The sequence below is a fragment of the Mugil cephalus genome, chromosome 22, assembly GCF_022458985.1.
Source record: "Mugil cephalus isolate CIBA_MC_2020 chromosome 22, CIBA_Mcephalus_1.1, whole genome shotgun sequence".
Classification (NCBI taxonomy): domain Eukaryota; kingdom Metazoa; phylum Chordata; class Actinopteri; order Mugiliformes; family Mugilidae; genus Mugil; species Mugil cephalus.
Window position 1 is genome coordinate 12045236 of NC_061791.1, and position 12700 is coordinate 12057935.

The window sequence follows — 12700 nt, forward strand, 5'->3', positions numbered from 1 at the left end:
TGACATATGAATGCAGCACAGTTAAGTGGCAGTAAAATACCTCTATTTATTCTTTCTCTTGGGAACCATACACAGAAGCACAGTGCACGTTAAATTTCACAGATAGGCAGCGATATGTAAACGTAATTAGAAGACTAACTGCAATAATGCTCATGACATTATCCACATATTTAAATAACACGTTAATAAATAAAGATGGGCAGCAATACAGTGTCAGGATGGTGGACTGGCTGTACAGTACAGTGTGGCAACAATAGTGCAAAAATTAAAGTGATGGAGGTTTCCATGGTTTCTGACACGTACCAGCTACTCCTCTATGAAAAGTTTCCAAATGAGCGGCTGAATATTACTTGATTTCTTTATAACCCGAAGCCAAAACACTGTTCAGAGTGCTTTGCCAAAAATAGCATCAAAACTTTCATTTCAAGTCCATTTCAACACTGGTTAACCAGTCTGTCAAAAATGAAACGTACTTTGCCTTCGGCTACACTCGCTTCTTTCTGGAGTTGTGGGTGTTGACTACAGCTTCTAAAAATCTTACCTTGAACATTAGCAGACAGCAGTGCATTTTCATGTACTCTAAACAACAAGCATTTTTAAATAACTTCAGTGGACATACATTTTCTTTCAAGTAGCTTTCTAAGCCAGTGTGATACCTACAACATTTTCATGGTGCCAAATCCAAAAACTTCAAGTTTAGACATGATGGAGCATCGTTCCTTTGGGCGTGATGAGGAGATAACGGCTTCATTTTTCACCACAGATGTGTTTCCCTGATCTCAGCAATCACCTGACTGGCTCTCTGCAATGCCTGGAGACCAGATTAGAAAAAAAAAAAAAAAATCAACACACCGACAGGACTGATAAAGGAACTTTTGCACACCTGGGGAAAACAATGCTGCTATAAGGCAGGAGCCTGGTACCTGGAGCATGTCGGCAGCCTCCTTACGTCGCTGGGCCATATCCTCCGACTCGGTCAGCAGGTCGTTGAGGAGGCCAGATTTATACAGCTGGCCAACGAGCTCACTCTGGAGGCTGTCCTTCACATGGTTGACCAGGAAGTGCATCACTGCTTTTGGCACACTGAGGCAGAGAGAGAGAGAAAGAGAAAGAGAGGTAACAGACTGAGCAGATGGCTCAGGACAAGGCGGCAAGATGGCCCGGTCACTGCGCGGTTTCAACCAGACGGAGGGGCTCGAGTTTGACCCGGCAGGTGGCCGCGAGTGTCAAAGTATTGAGCTGTTTAAGTAGGAGCTAAATGTGAAATATTTAACCTCCCTGACCTCCACGGAGTCTAACAACCCCAGCGTGAAAATATTTTCAGGAGGACAGGGAGACATTTTAAAGGAACGAAAACTCAATGTGTCAGTCCATCCAATTACTTTCTAGTCCTTGTCTGTTCTGCTAAAATAAATCACACATATAAAGTTTAAAGGCTCAAAATTGTCCTAAAGCAGCTGGGAACTATAGTACTGAGCAAATGCCACTTGAAGAATGATAAGGAATAAAGACTGATAGACATTAAGTGCGCAACTGAGGGTTTATGGACAACCTTCAATGCAGCTCCTCCAGTTGCCAATTGAGGCTGACTTCAAAAGAAAATAGCCAACAACAGAAATAAGCATGGTTACATCCTAATCTCTACAAATCCAAATTGCCGAATTAAGTAGCTAGAAAACTACTCTTCTGCCATCTTAAGGATGACATTGCTGAGTGTAAATTCATCACAATATACAACCTATCGGACCTTCTAACCCAGAGCAAGAGTGGGACTTTCTTTCGTTTCTGGAAATCCATGGAGTTTGTATGAGACTTCAGCTGCACAGACAACATTAGTGAAATTAATCAACGGTCGTTTTGGGGCCCTACCTGTCTTGAATGTTCTTGCGGACAATAAGGAAGTACGACTTGATGAGGCGTTCGATGACCTCACAGTCCCGCTGCTCACGTGACGACAGCTTCCTGGCGACGGGGACAGGCTGGATGGAAAAGCAGAAATGACGTTTAATCGATGAAGAAAACACCGATGTTATTATTGGGCCGTGCTACAGGCATGTCTGAGTTTATTATTACCACATCAAGGAGGTTGACGGCTCCTTTGAGGGGGCTTCCGGGTCCAGAGCCCGGGGCTTCCTCGCCTTTTTTCAGCATCCCCCTCCAGTTCCCTGTGCCGTCCTGCTCGCCCTGGGCTCCGCCTGCTGGGGGCTGAAGAAAAATGGCCGCTATAATTCTAACCAGGCTTTAAGCGAGTAGAGCGGCTCCTCTAGCTGGTCACCAGGGTACACCAAGGGGTTCAATGGGTTAGGATGATTAGGGTTTATAACACAGTAGCATTGACTGACTCATATGCGACCACAAGTCAGAAAGGCACGTACATGACAGGAGATTATAGACACAGGAAGCTATATGTCAAAATGTAGCCACGCACAGTTGAAGAGAAACCATTAAGAAAGTCCAACCATTAGCCATGCTAACAGATGCTAACTTAGATTAGGACAGACTTAAATGATGAACAAGGGAAATTGCTTGTTCAGAGTTCCTTAGTTGCACATAACAAAAGAAACAGACTTAAAAAGTACAATTAAAAAGAAGTGTAAAATAAGATTAAGCAGAAGATGTACAGGATTATCATTATGAACAAATTTACAAAAATAGTGGGAAAAACAGTGTCCAAGGTTAGCATAAAGACATTGCTAATATGCTAATCTGTACCATGTACCTGAGTGGGATTTGCTAATTAGCGTTAAATTTAAAGTGGCTAACACTAGACAAAATAGAAATGAACTCATTTCCAATTTGTTACTGTTCATCTGGAAGGAAATCCATCCAGCGATTAGTTAATTATATTTCAGTTAAAAAAAAAAAAAAAAAAAAAAGAGCAAGTAGATCTCCAAAGTCACTCAGCTTTATCTTCTGGGGAACATGAACAGAGCTGCGCTGGCTTCCCTGAGGGCGCACAGATAGCACGGCAACAGAAAATAAGCCAGGCTACTAGGGGCGGGGAATGAAAAGTGTTCAGTTTGAAAAGGAAAGAGAAGAAATGCACTTTCTGCGAGACAAACTTTGGGGAAAACGTATTCCAGAAAACACACGGCCGTTAGTGCAAGTCCACACAGGCTGAGGGAGAGCAAAAACACGAGCATCAGCACACAAAAATCAGAGTGCATGCTAGCAGCCCATGCTCATTCATCCATCCATCCATTCATCCATCCATCCATGCTCCACCACCAGCCAGGCGCAGAGCCAGCGAGCTGCGTATTGTGCCCACCTTGGCACCGTCCATGTCTGCTCCAGACGCAGGGGGCTCGCCAGAAACCACAGTTGGGCCTGCCGGGCCTTTGCCAGCAGACTAGCAGGAATATGAGAGCAGGAATGGGAAGAGAGAGGGAAAAAAAAAAGCACTGAGAAGAAATATTGGAAAGAGAAAAGAAAGGAGGCTGGCAGTCCTAAGCTGAGGGGAAGAGAGGAGGCTTTCTGAGAATGAGAGAGGAGATGTGGGATAAAATTCCTCCACGGAAACTATCCCAAGCATTTGCTTCACAGATCCTCATCCTGCAGCGCTGTGAGCGATAAACGCCGCACGGGTCCTCTTTAAACCTGAGACGCTGCGGAAATATCAGAACACACGAGGCTAGAGTGACCGCGCTAATTTCTTTTACCTTATCCCTGGGCACTGCAGTGGGCAGCTCTCGCATCCGGTTTCTCCTTTGCTCCTGGAAACACACAAAAACAGACCGTTAATACTGACAGACAGTCTGAACACAGTCCAGGAAAATGTGAAAAGACAATTTATTGGGAATAAAATACACATTTTTCCTCCACTTGAAATAAATGATCGAAGTTCAGCCACTCTGCTGATTATTTTACTGTGTCGCTCTCTAACCTTATTTAAACAAACTCAATGACAAGCTTCAAAATGTTTCCTCAGATTCAGTTGGTGCATTTCTTAAATACAGACACACACACAAAAAAAACAAAAAGTTCATGTTCAAGACACTTTGGACACCTTAACTCATTTATCCCTTTACTAAAATATGTTGGATTCCTGTTTATTTTAATTTAAAGAAATTTAAATCTGTGGAGGAAAATTACAAAGATAAATATATAAAAACTATCTAATCAACCAAAGATTTTTTCCAACCCCCCCTGTAGTACCTCTGCAGACCACTTGGGGGTCGCGGACCACCATTCCTTAACTTGTTTCACTTTACATGAACATAACTTCAATAATTTGTATTATTCATATTTTTTTTTTAACATAAATTAAATGTAATTAAATCAATAAGCTGCTGTTAGAAATCTATAAAGAAATATTTAATAAGGGCTGCTTTTCAAAATAAAGTATTATACTGCTTCTTAAGTCGAGATACTGCATTGCTATGAACTAGATCTGCTTCTACATACTGTATGTAATAATACATACTGTATAAGGTGAGACTTCCAAATAAGCAAGGTTAGGTTTGCACCTATTTTATTCTGGCAGGAAAATCGACGTATTTTTTTTTCAGGAGTACACACCTCTATGTTGTTATTCATGACCCCGCAGGCATCTGCAAAGTCTGGATGCTTAGTGTTGATGTAGGCCAGCTCGATCGCAACCAAATTGTGTACCTGTGGTAAGAAAAGCGTTCCTGTTTAACTTGTTGTGCGCTGAAACACCTTTAAGGGTGGCGGCACACGTGCAGAGAGATGTTACCATGTCATTGGTGATGGGAAGTCTCTTCCTCAAGAGCGAGGTGACTACTTCTACGATGGCCTCGTGCAGCTTCGGGAACCTCTGCAGCTCCTGCGAGACGAAAGGAGACGGTTACAAATGCCTGCCCGCGATGGGGAAGATGGGTCGCGTGTCGCGTGGAGCGTCGACCACCTGAGTGCTGTAGTTGCTGCAGTGCTGGATGATCCTCTGCATCTCCTCGTGGACCAGCTCCACGCAGCGCAAACTGGGCTCCTCGAGGCGCTTCACCTGCTTCTTCACCAAGAGCTCGAAGGAAACCTCGGGCACGAACAGGGAGGGACGAGGCCCCTAACGTAGGAGGAGAGGCGGGTTAGCAGGGCAACAATAGCTAAATGAGCAACGAGCCGGAGGAGAAAAAGGTGTTTGGGGGTCCACTAATGATGTAACGTTCACACTATAATACAGTTCCACTCACTGTTGCGTTCCTGATGGCTGTTAGGATGTCTATAGTGCTCAGTCCTCCCAGAGGATCCACGGACTCTAATGTTCTGCCAAAAGTCTCGTGGAATATGTAACAAATTCGAGCTCCTCCGCACCTGAAAAAAACAGCAGCGAAAGGGGGGGGGGTTATTAGCTGCGACGTGAACCCCACCAGCCCCCTTCTTCCCTCACAGAGGCTGTGCGTGCCTCAACTTACAAGCTGCATTACATCAAATGATGAAACCAATGCAGCTGTTTTGCTCATTTTCCCTGCGCTGGATCAACAGCGCCACCGCGTGGCGGGAGGCGGGAGAGGCGGCGGTACTCACAGCTCTGCCGTCTCGATGTATTTGGCCGTGCCCTCGATGGTGTTGCAGTACTCCGTGGCGAACTTGGTGATGAGCTGGAGCAAGGTGGCGCTCTGGTCCTCGACGGGTTCCCCGTAGCTGCTGAGCAGGGACTGGTACTGAGCCGCCAGGACGTTGATCCGTGTCTTGAGCTCGGGCAGACAGTCCCGGATGTGATGCATCAGTAGCCTGACATTAAAGACGGTAAAGGGCAGAGAGCTGAATGCCACATGGCAAACAATAACAACAGGCTATGATGGTTGTTTTTAATGATAACATCAGGCACGATGGTGTCTGTCCTGGTGTTGATTCCATATTAAAAAAAAGGAGTTAACTACAACTAAAGCGTGAACAAGCTGCACAAACTATCCCCTGTTCTACTCCTGTAAATAAACAATGACTATTCTTATCTGTTCTAATTTCCTTCCTTTTCTAACACTTAACCAGGTTTTTGGAAGCACAAACAAGGCGAAAACGCCGTCTTATCTATTTTAAACGTGTTAATTTCTGTCATGTCTGCACCCAAAATAAACAGCTGTTGTCGCAGACTGGATCTTTTTTCTTCATCTTTTTTTTTTTTTTACCGTTCTTTCTTGCACCACGTCGTGGTAATGTCCGCATTTACCTGTTAAGGGTCCTGGCCAGGTATTTGGTCCCGTTTCTGTTTGCGAGAGACGGATACTTCTTCTGCAGGAAGGCGTGTTCGTCCCGGATCGCGTCGGCCACCGACTTCTTGTTGTTGATGTCCAGCTGGCTCCTAAAAGGCAACAACGCTGATATTTAAAGGATAAAGTCCACTTACGTACTAGGACCTGTTTTTTGCTTTCTAAGTGCTGCTGACTGACGTGCAGGAAAATAAACCGCAGGACGGGAATTGATATGCATCAACATCAGCCAGGTCTGATGCGTCATGTTTTCCTTTACATCATGTGGATGGCCGGGTGCATTGAAGGAAAATGTGCCGCCAGGATGCAAGGAAGAGCCTCTTGCCGTTGCCACGGGGATGTGTTTGGTTTGCAAAAACATTCAGGTGGTGGTACATTTCAAAGTAACGTCCACATAAATGCCAAGACCAAGCTTTCCCGGGAGTGCACTACACGATAATGAGATCATCGATGTTACTCACTTGACCCACTGGTGGTTTTAATATTGTGCCTGATCCGTGTTTCCTCATACTTCACCGAGAGCATTAAAAATAGATGGTGGCACACTCATCTCTATTGTACGGGAGCCACTTATCTCTTATATTAAACACTCGTCTCCATTATGAGAAGTGGATTATGTCCTGGAGTGCTGAATAGTGCATGTGAGACCTGTTGACTACTCCGATGAGGCCCAGTTTGACGGGGATGACCCTGCCCATGAGCACGTCCATGGCATCGGTCCCAGCGTCCATCAGGTCCAGCTTGGTGACGACAGCCAGTGTCCTCCTGCCTGACGAATCACATTCAATCACAAAGGTTATCGTTGCGAAACTTGAGGGCTGGTGAAGGTTTATTTTGCAAATGTCTTCACTTCTGTTTTTCCTCACCGTCAGGGTCGACCTCCCGGGCCACCTTGAGAGCCTCCGAGGTGGCCATGTCTGTGTTAGCCGCCGTGACAGCCAGGATAATGCAGTTGGGGTTGGAGATGTGCTTCAGGATTAGATCTCTTATCTGAACCTCGATGTCCTTAGGCTGATCACCCACGGGCACCTGAACGGAACAATACCAATTAAAGGAAGAGACACGGTACACGTCAGTTTCATTCATTAGACACTAAAACAGGGGATTTCTCAAATGAACATGTTCAACCAGAGGGGGCGAACTAATGAGGCTGGAAACAAACCCTAAGAACACTTGAGCTTTAAAAGCAGGCGGTTTAGAAGAAGTATCAAGGCTGAGCTATTCATTTGCACAAATATGAAGTCCGCAAAACTGTCGGCCAGACTGGGGGACATTAGCACCAGTGACCAGGAATATCTGGTGAATCTTTCGTTTTTAAGCCTTTTTGAAAGGAAGTGTCGTATAACGAAATTTCTCCAGGGGTGCCAGCAGATCAAAGCCTTGTCTTGGGGAGCTGGGAGTAAGAAGTAGAGCGTGAGTTACCTTGGTGATTCCTGGCAGATCCACCAGTGTGAGGTTGACAACGTGAGGGGAAAATATCTTGAGATGAATGGGTTCATCGCTGATTCCCTGCAGAGGGATAAGAAAGGGATAAGTCAATCTGTACTGGGTGATGGAAAGTGTCCAAAAAAATAAAATAAATAATAATATATAATAATAATAATATATATATAAAAAAAGAATATATATATATACATTTTCTCCTGTCAAGTAATTGACCTTTCAGTTCTGTTAGCTATCCAGTTAGCCACAAGCTACTGGATCAGGAAAGCCGCTTCACATTTATAGCGTGACACAGGCAATACAATAAATAATATAAATATATTCTAAATAAATATTATTTACTTTTCAACAGGTGTTCTTGACATCATTAAAATAATAGCTAACATCAATCAATGTTTAACAAATTATCCTAATGCTAAACATGTCTGCTAGCTCTAAAAAGCTAATGGTAGCAAAAGAAAATATATATCTCCTGTTCATCCACATGGTGCTAGTGGTTCCTTTCAGACCATTTGTGCCTTCGTTGTGTTAGAACATCTTTTGTACATCATCTCTTCACAAGAGATGCTAACGTTTCTTCTCACTCAGAGAGCCGGGGTTACGTAAATAACCAAATGTTTTACAAAGCTAAATGAAACCAGCTCCTCCTTTGGCTTCTTATCAGCTTTTTAGAAGCCTCCGTGACGCCCTAGGGAGCAGTGACCTTAAACTACACGCCATGAAGAGTTAGTGAGATTTTCCACCGTGACCTAAAGTTTGATAACATATAAGCTCTGCTGTGAAATCCACTTCCTGCGGCTCAGGGCAGTATCCTAAGCCTTTACTCACTTTCTCAGAACTGGAGGGGAAAGTTGTGTGTGCCCTCGTCTTATTGCAACGGGAATATCTGAATTCTCTGTACATGCGTTAATAGACACTAATCTTTAAGTTTGCCTGCGGCCAGAACAGAAGCTACACTTAGGTTTCTGGTTTGGTAAAAGAAACGGGGAATACTTTTCTCGTGTAACGGCTTATTTATACAGTCATCATGACTTCAGATTTCCAGATGTCTTAATACTAGGTCAATACAAACATTCATCCTAACATCGAGCTGTTCCGAGAGTCGTCTTTCATCAGAAAACATCCTTCCTCCATCCATCCATCCATCCATGTCTCACCTTATTATTCCCAGACACTCGCTCCGTTTCACTTTCAATTTCTTGCCTGATTTCATCAAAATCTGTGTAGATCTGCGAGGGCGAAAAACAGCAGCCGTCACAACACGCAAGAGTCGAGTCAATTAGATCAATGTTTTTTTTGTGCGACACAAAAGCATACCTTATTTTTGGTGTGTAGAAACTTGCCCCACTCTTCACCTTCTCTGCCTGTGAACGAATAATGAAGCGCAACAGGTCACAGGTGTGGCGTAGCATACTCAGGCAGATGGTAGCTATTAAAAGTAACCACTCTTTGCGGGAGGCTAAGAAAGCGCGGCTAAAGCTAGGATAGATGCCTGGCGATGGCTATTGGTGTGGTGAATGAAAGCAGCTGGAATCAGCTTTGAGGAGGAGGGGGAGGAGGAGGAGGAGGAGGAGGAGGGGAGTACAGGGCTAAAAGAAGCTAACCCAGGGTATATGAAATGAAAAGCACCTTTGTGAAGCACAGTGTTTTTTCACACCATGGCACCTGCAAGTAATTGAAAAGATGTTGAAAGACTGGTCCTTGAATACACCAAACGTGTGTGTGTGTGTGTGTGTGTGTGTATATATATATATAAAAGGGACCTGAATGAATCTGTATGTGTAAATGTAAGACCTCAGCTTAGGTATGGCTCTTCGTCTATGTTGTGAAACACTGCAGACACCTGCAGGATGTTGGTACCTACCACCGTCATCATTTTTCCTGGCGTCTCCAGGTTCCACGTGGACCAGCTGGAGGATGAGAGGTCGCCTGGTTACAACACCAGTCCCGCGAGGAAGCAGGTCTCTGCCAACCAGGCTCTCCAGCACAGAGCTCTTCCCACTACTCTGGAGACACACAAAACGTAGAGGGGGTCAGCATTTTTGATTCAACACACCAGCACAGTCATTTGAAAGCACGCTGCTGCTGTTGCTGCTGCTGCATCACATCTAGAGCCAGCCCAGCTTATGGCACCTGTCCTTCTCCAACACTGACCCAGTTTTAGCCGACACAGCCTGGTGTGGTGCACGAGGCTCTTGAAATAGCTCTAATTAATCAAAATAGACACCAGTGCAGATGAGAATGGCAGCAGTCAAAGTGGGATTTTGGCGCAGCTAACTCCACACGACCTCTGTGAATTCGTTTTAGCAGTATTGTCATAAATGTTGTTAGCCCCCATGCATTCATGTGTACCTCTGAAGCAAGGTTATGTGGCTAGCACGACAGCCGCTCAGCTGTATCCACAAAATGAAATGCACACAAATAAACATTTTACCTGAGTCCCCACTACCGCAATCTGCGGCAGCTGTATAACATCCGCACCCACAGTGTTGAACACGTCCTGGAGCTTGTTTATCACCGGAATGAGAGCCTCCATGCTCGCGGTTGCTGTGTTAAACTGTTAAATCTGTTTCTTTTTCGCGATGGAGCCAAAGTCATTCAATGTCCCACCGACGCCACCATTGCAACAACACCCCACCGGATGGCGGAGAGGTTTTGTGAAGTGTCGGAAGTTGTAGTCCTTCAGCGGCGATTCCCTACCGCCCAGGCCGAACAGAGACTGGCGTAGAGACTACAGCGCAGCTTCCGGGGCAAACAACGCGATATTATTTAATTATCTCGCGCATGCGTGCAGTTTGTGTTGATAACAGGCAGCTAGCTTCGCTCCGACTGGCATCTCAGTCGATTTTAACTTTGAACTTTTTATCACCGCATTTCCATCCTCAGAGCTTTAGTGGCTTTGATATTCCACCATGCTACAATTTCTGGTGAGTTGAGTTTATATTTTGAAAAGTGTCGGCATTTGGTCAAGGGTGCTGAGATAGGATAGCGAAACTAGCTCATGTGCTAAAGCATTAGCACAATGACAGTTGGCTGTGAGTTGAAGTCGCAAACCGTTACGTAAACACGAAAATAAATGTCATTTTTTTGCTCAAATAATAATTGAAGTAGTGGAGGTAGAGTAGCCTTTAATGACAGCTGTGTTTTTCTTCCAGGCTGGCTTCACCTTGGGGAATGTAGTGGGGATGTACCTCGCTCAAAACTATGAAGTAAGTTTATCATACTTTTAATTTTTTGTTGTTGTTTTTCAACAAATTAACTGCTGTCCCCTAAACTGCACCATCCAGACCAGGTGTGTCTGGAGAAATGGTTCCGTCAACTAACTACAACATTAGGTGCCACTTCAAAAGCTTTGCTTTCACGGAAGTTATAATGTTCATGGTTGTAAAACAAATCTAGGGCCAATGCAAGTAACTACACATTCTTAACGCAGTCATACAAACACTGTATTCACTGACAGAAAACATTTAACTGTAGAATAAACTAAAAAATAACTACATACATGAAGTAGCAAGCTGATACTGTGCAGCTTAATTCCTGAGTTTTTTCAATGGAGTTCTGCATTAAGGAATGAGCCGTCCAATCTGTTTGCATCAGGAGGATTGGTTGGGTTGATTATTATTAGTCTTCCTGGACAGGTGAGATGAAAGACAACAAGACCTTACAATTCAAAGCTGATTGAACGTTAATCAAAAAAGATTGGTTAGGCTGTATTAATCTGAGCTGGGTGTACAGATCTGTTTGAATTTACTAGGCTGTAATAAGTGTAATCTTTCCTGTCTAGGTTCCCAACATAGCCAAGAAAATTGAAGCCTTTAAGAAAGATGTGGAGGCCAAGAAGAAGCCGCCATCGGAGTGAGGAAAGCGGGACCATGTCGAAAGAAGAGACTCATCTGCGGAGAAAATATTTATTTTACAGGGTGCTGATGTAACATGTGTACATTTGATAAAATTATTTATTATGTAAAATATAAACAGTGCCTGGGACAGTATTTGTTCCTGCCACCAGTTTTAAAGGCATGTTCTCGAGCCTATAGTTATGAGAAAAACTGACTGGATTTAGAGAATATTACAACCAGTGGGATCACTTTAAACCAAGGCCTGTGGCACTGGTGGCTGGCCTTTTTTTTTTGTTAATAATGCACTGTGGTGTTTTACCTTGCACATGCCATTCAGTAGATGTGTGTGTTGTTCTCTGAGGTGAACATTAATAGAGCTTGCTTCTGCGTATTCCACAACAGGTCGAGATTGTTCCTCAACTTCCACCTTGTCAATAAAAACTGCCAAACTTTTTGTCACATTAGTACAAATACAATCCTGAAACTTTCAGCGCACAATAAAGTTGGAGATAATGAATTTTTAAACTCTTTGTCTCTTGAATTACCAAATCTAAAGTGGCACAGTTTACTTGTCATTACACATATGTCCATCAGATGGCGCCATAGGGAGGCATTTAAAACTTCAACCATGATAGAGGGGGAAAAGAAACTTAACTTTGGCAGAATTTAGGATCTACTTTTTCTTCTTGCGTTTTGTCCCCTTCTTCTTTTTCTTCTTGTTTGACTTTGGCCAGCCGAAGCCTCTGAACTCCAGACAGTCAGCTGCATTGTGGGAGATGTAGTAGACATTTTCCCTGGCTGCTGGGCTGAGGATGTCCACGTCTGTTTTGGTGGATTTGGCACTGGAGGATCTCTTCTTGGGTGTTTTTGGACTCCCCTTCTTCTCGGTGGGCTTTGAATTGCGGGACCTTGATTTCCTAGATTTTGTGGGCTTGTAGGAAAATAAGGAATTAACCAAATATATGTTTGATTATATAAACAATATAGTCTGGATAGTTATTTTCACATATACTTTACCATAGTGAAAGATATCAAGGTCACTTCCAGTTTAAGATTTACCCATCTGTTAAACAAGAAATGCACATAGAAGGTTTTGTTAAAAATAATAATTTAATTGAGTGGTTAATGTGTAACAAATTAAACATATCTTACCAGTACTGGACTTGGCACTGTTGTAAGTGGCAACCAAATGGCTTCAGCTGAGACACCGATACCCCATTTGTTTATGTCCCGTTGTCATAGAGACAGAAC

General features: G+C 43.8%; 1 protein-coding gene across 2 annotated transcripts; it reads right to left on the bottom strand.

Moving 5' to 3' along the window:
- Positions 1-26: 26 nt before the first annotated feature.
- On the bottom strand, positions 27-10264 carry LOC124999825 (dynamin-1-like protein). Of its 2 annotated transcripts, XM_047574939.1 has the most exons (19): positions 10045-10264; positions 9475-9616; positions 8928-8974; positions 8768-8839; positions 7590-7676; positions 7034-7196; positions 6816-6936; positions 6128-6259; positions 5485-5691; positions 5151-5271; positions 4868-5023; positions 4697-4786; positions 4519-4611; positions 3660-3713; positions 3269-3349; positions 2074-2205; positions 1870-1979; positions 924-1083; positions 27-811 (listed from the first exon to the last, which is right to left on the bottom strand). In XM_047574939.1, exons 1-19 carry the CDS (start codon positions 10144-10146, stop codon positions 755-757), a joined length of 2127 nt encoding a protein of 708 aa, XP_047430895.1. In that variant the 5' UTR covers positions 10147-10264; the 3' UTR covers positions 27-754. The 2 variants fall into 2 exon arrangements, with proteins under 2 accessions (XP_047430895.1, XP_047430896.1); XM_047574940.1 differs by lacking the exon at positions 3269-3349.
- Positions 10265-12700: the final 2436 nt, after the last annotated feature.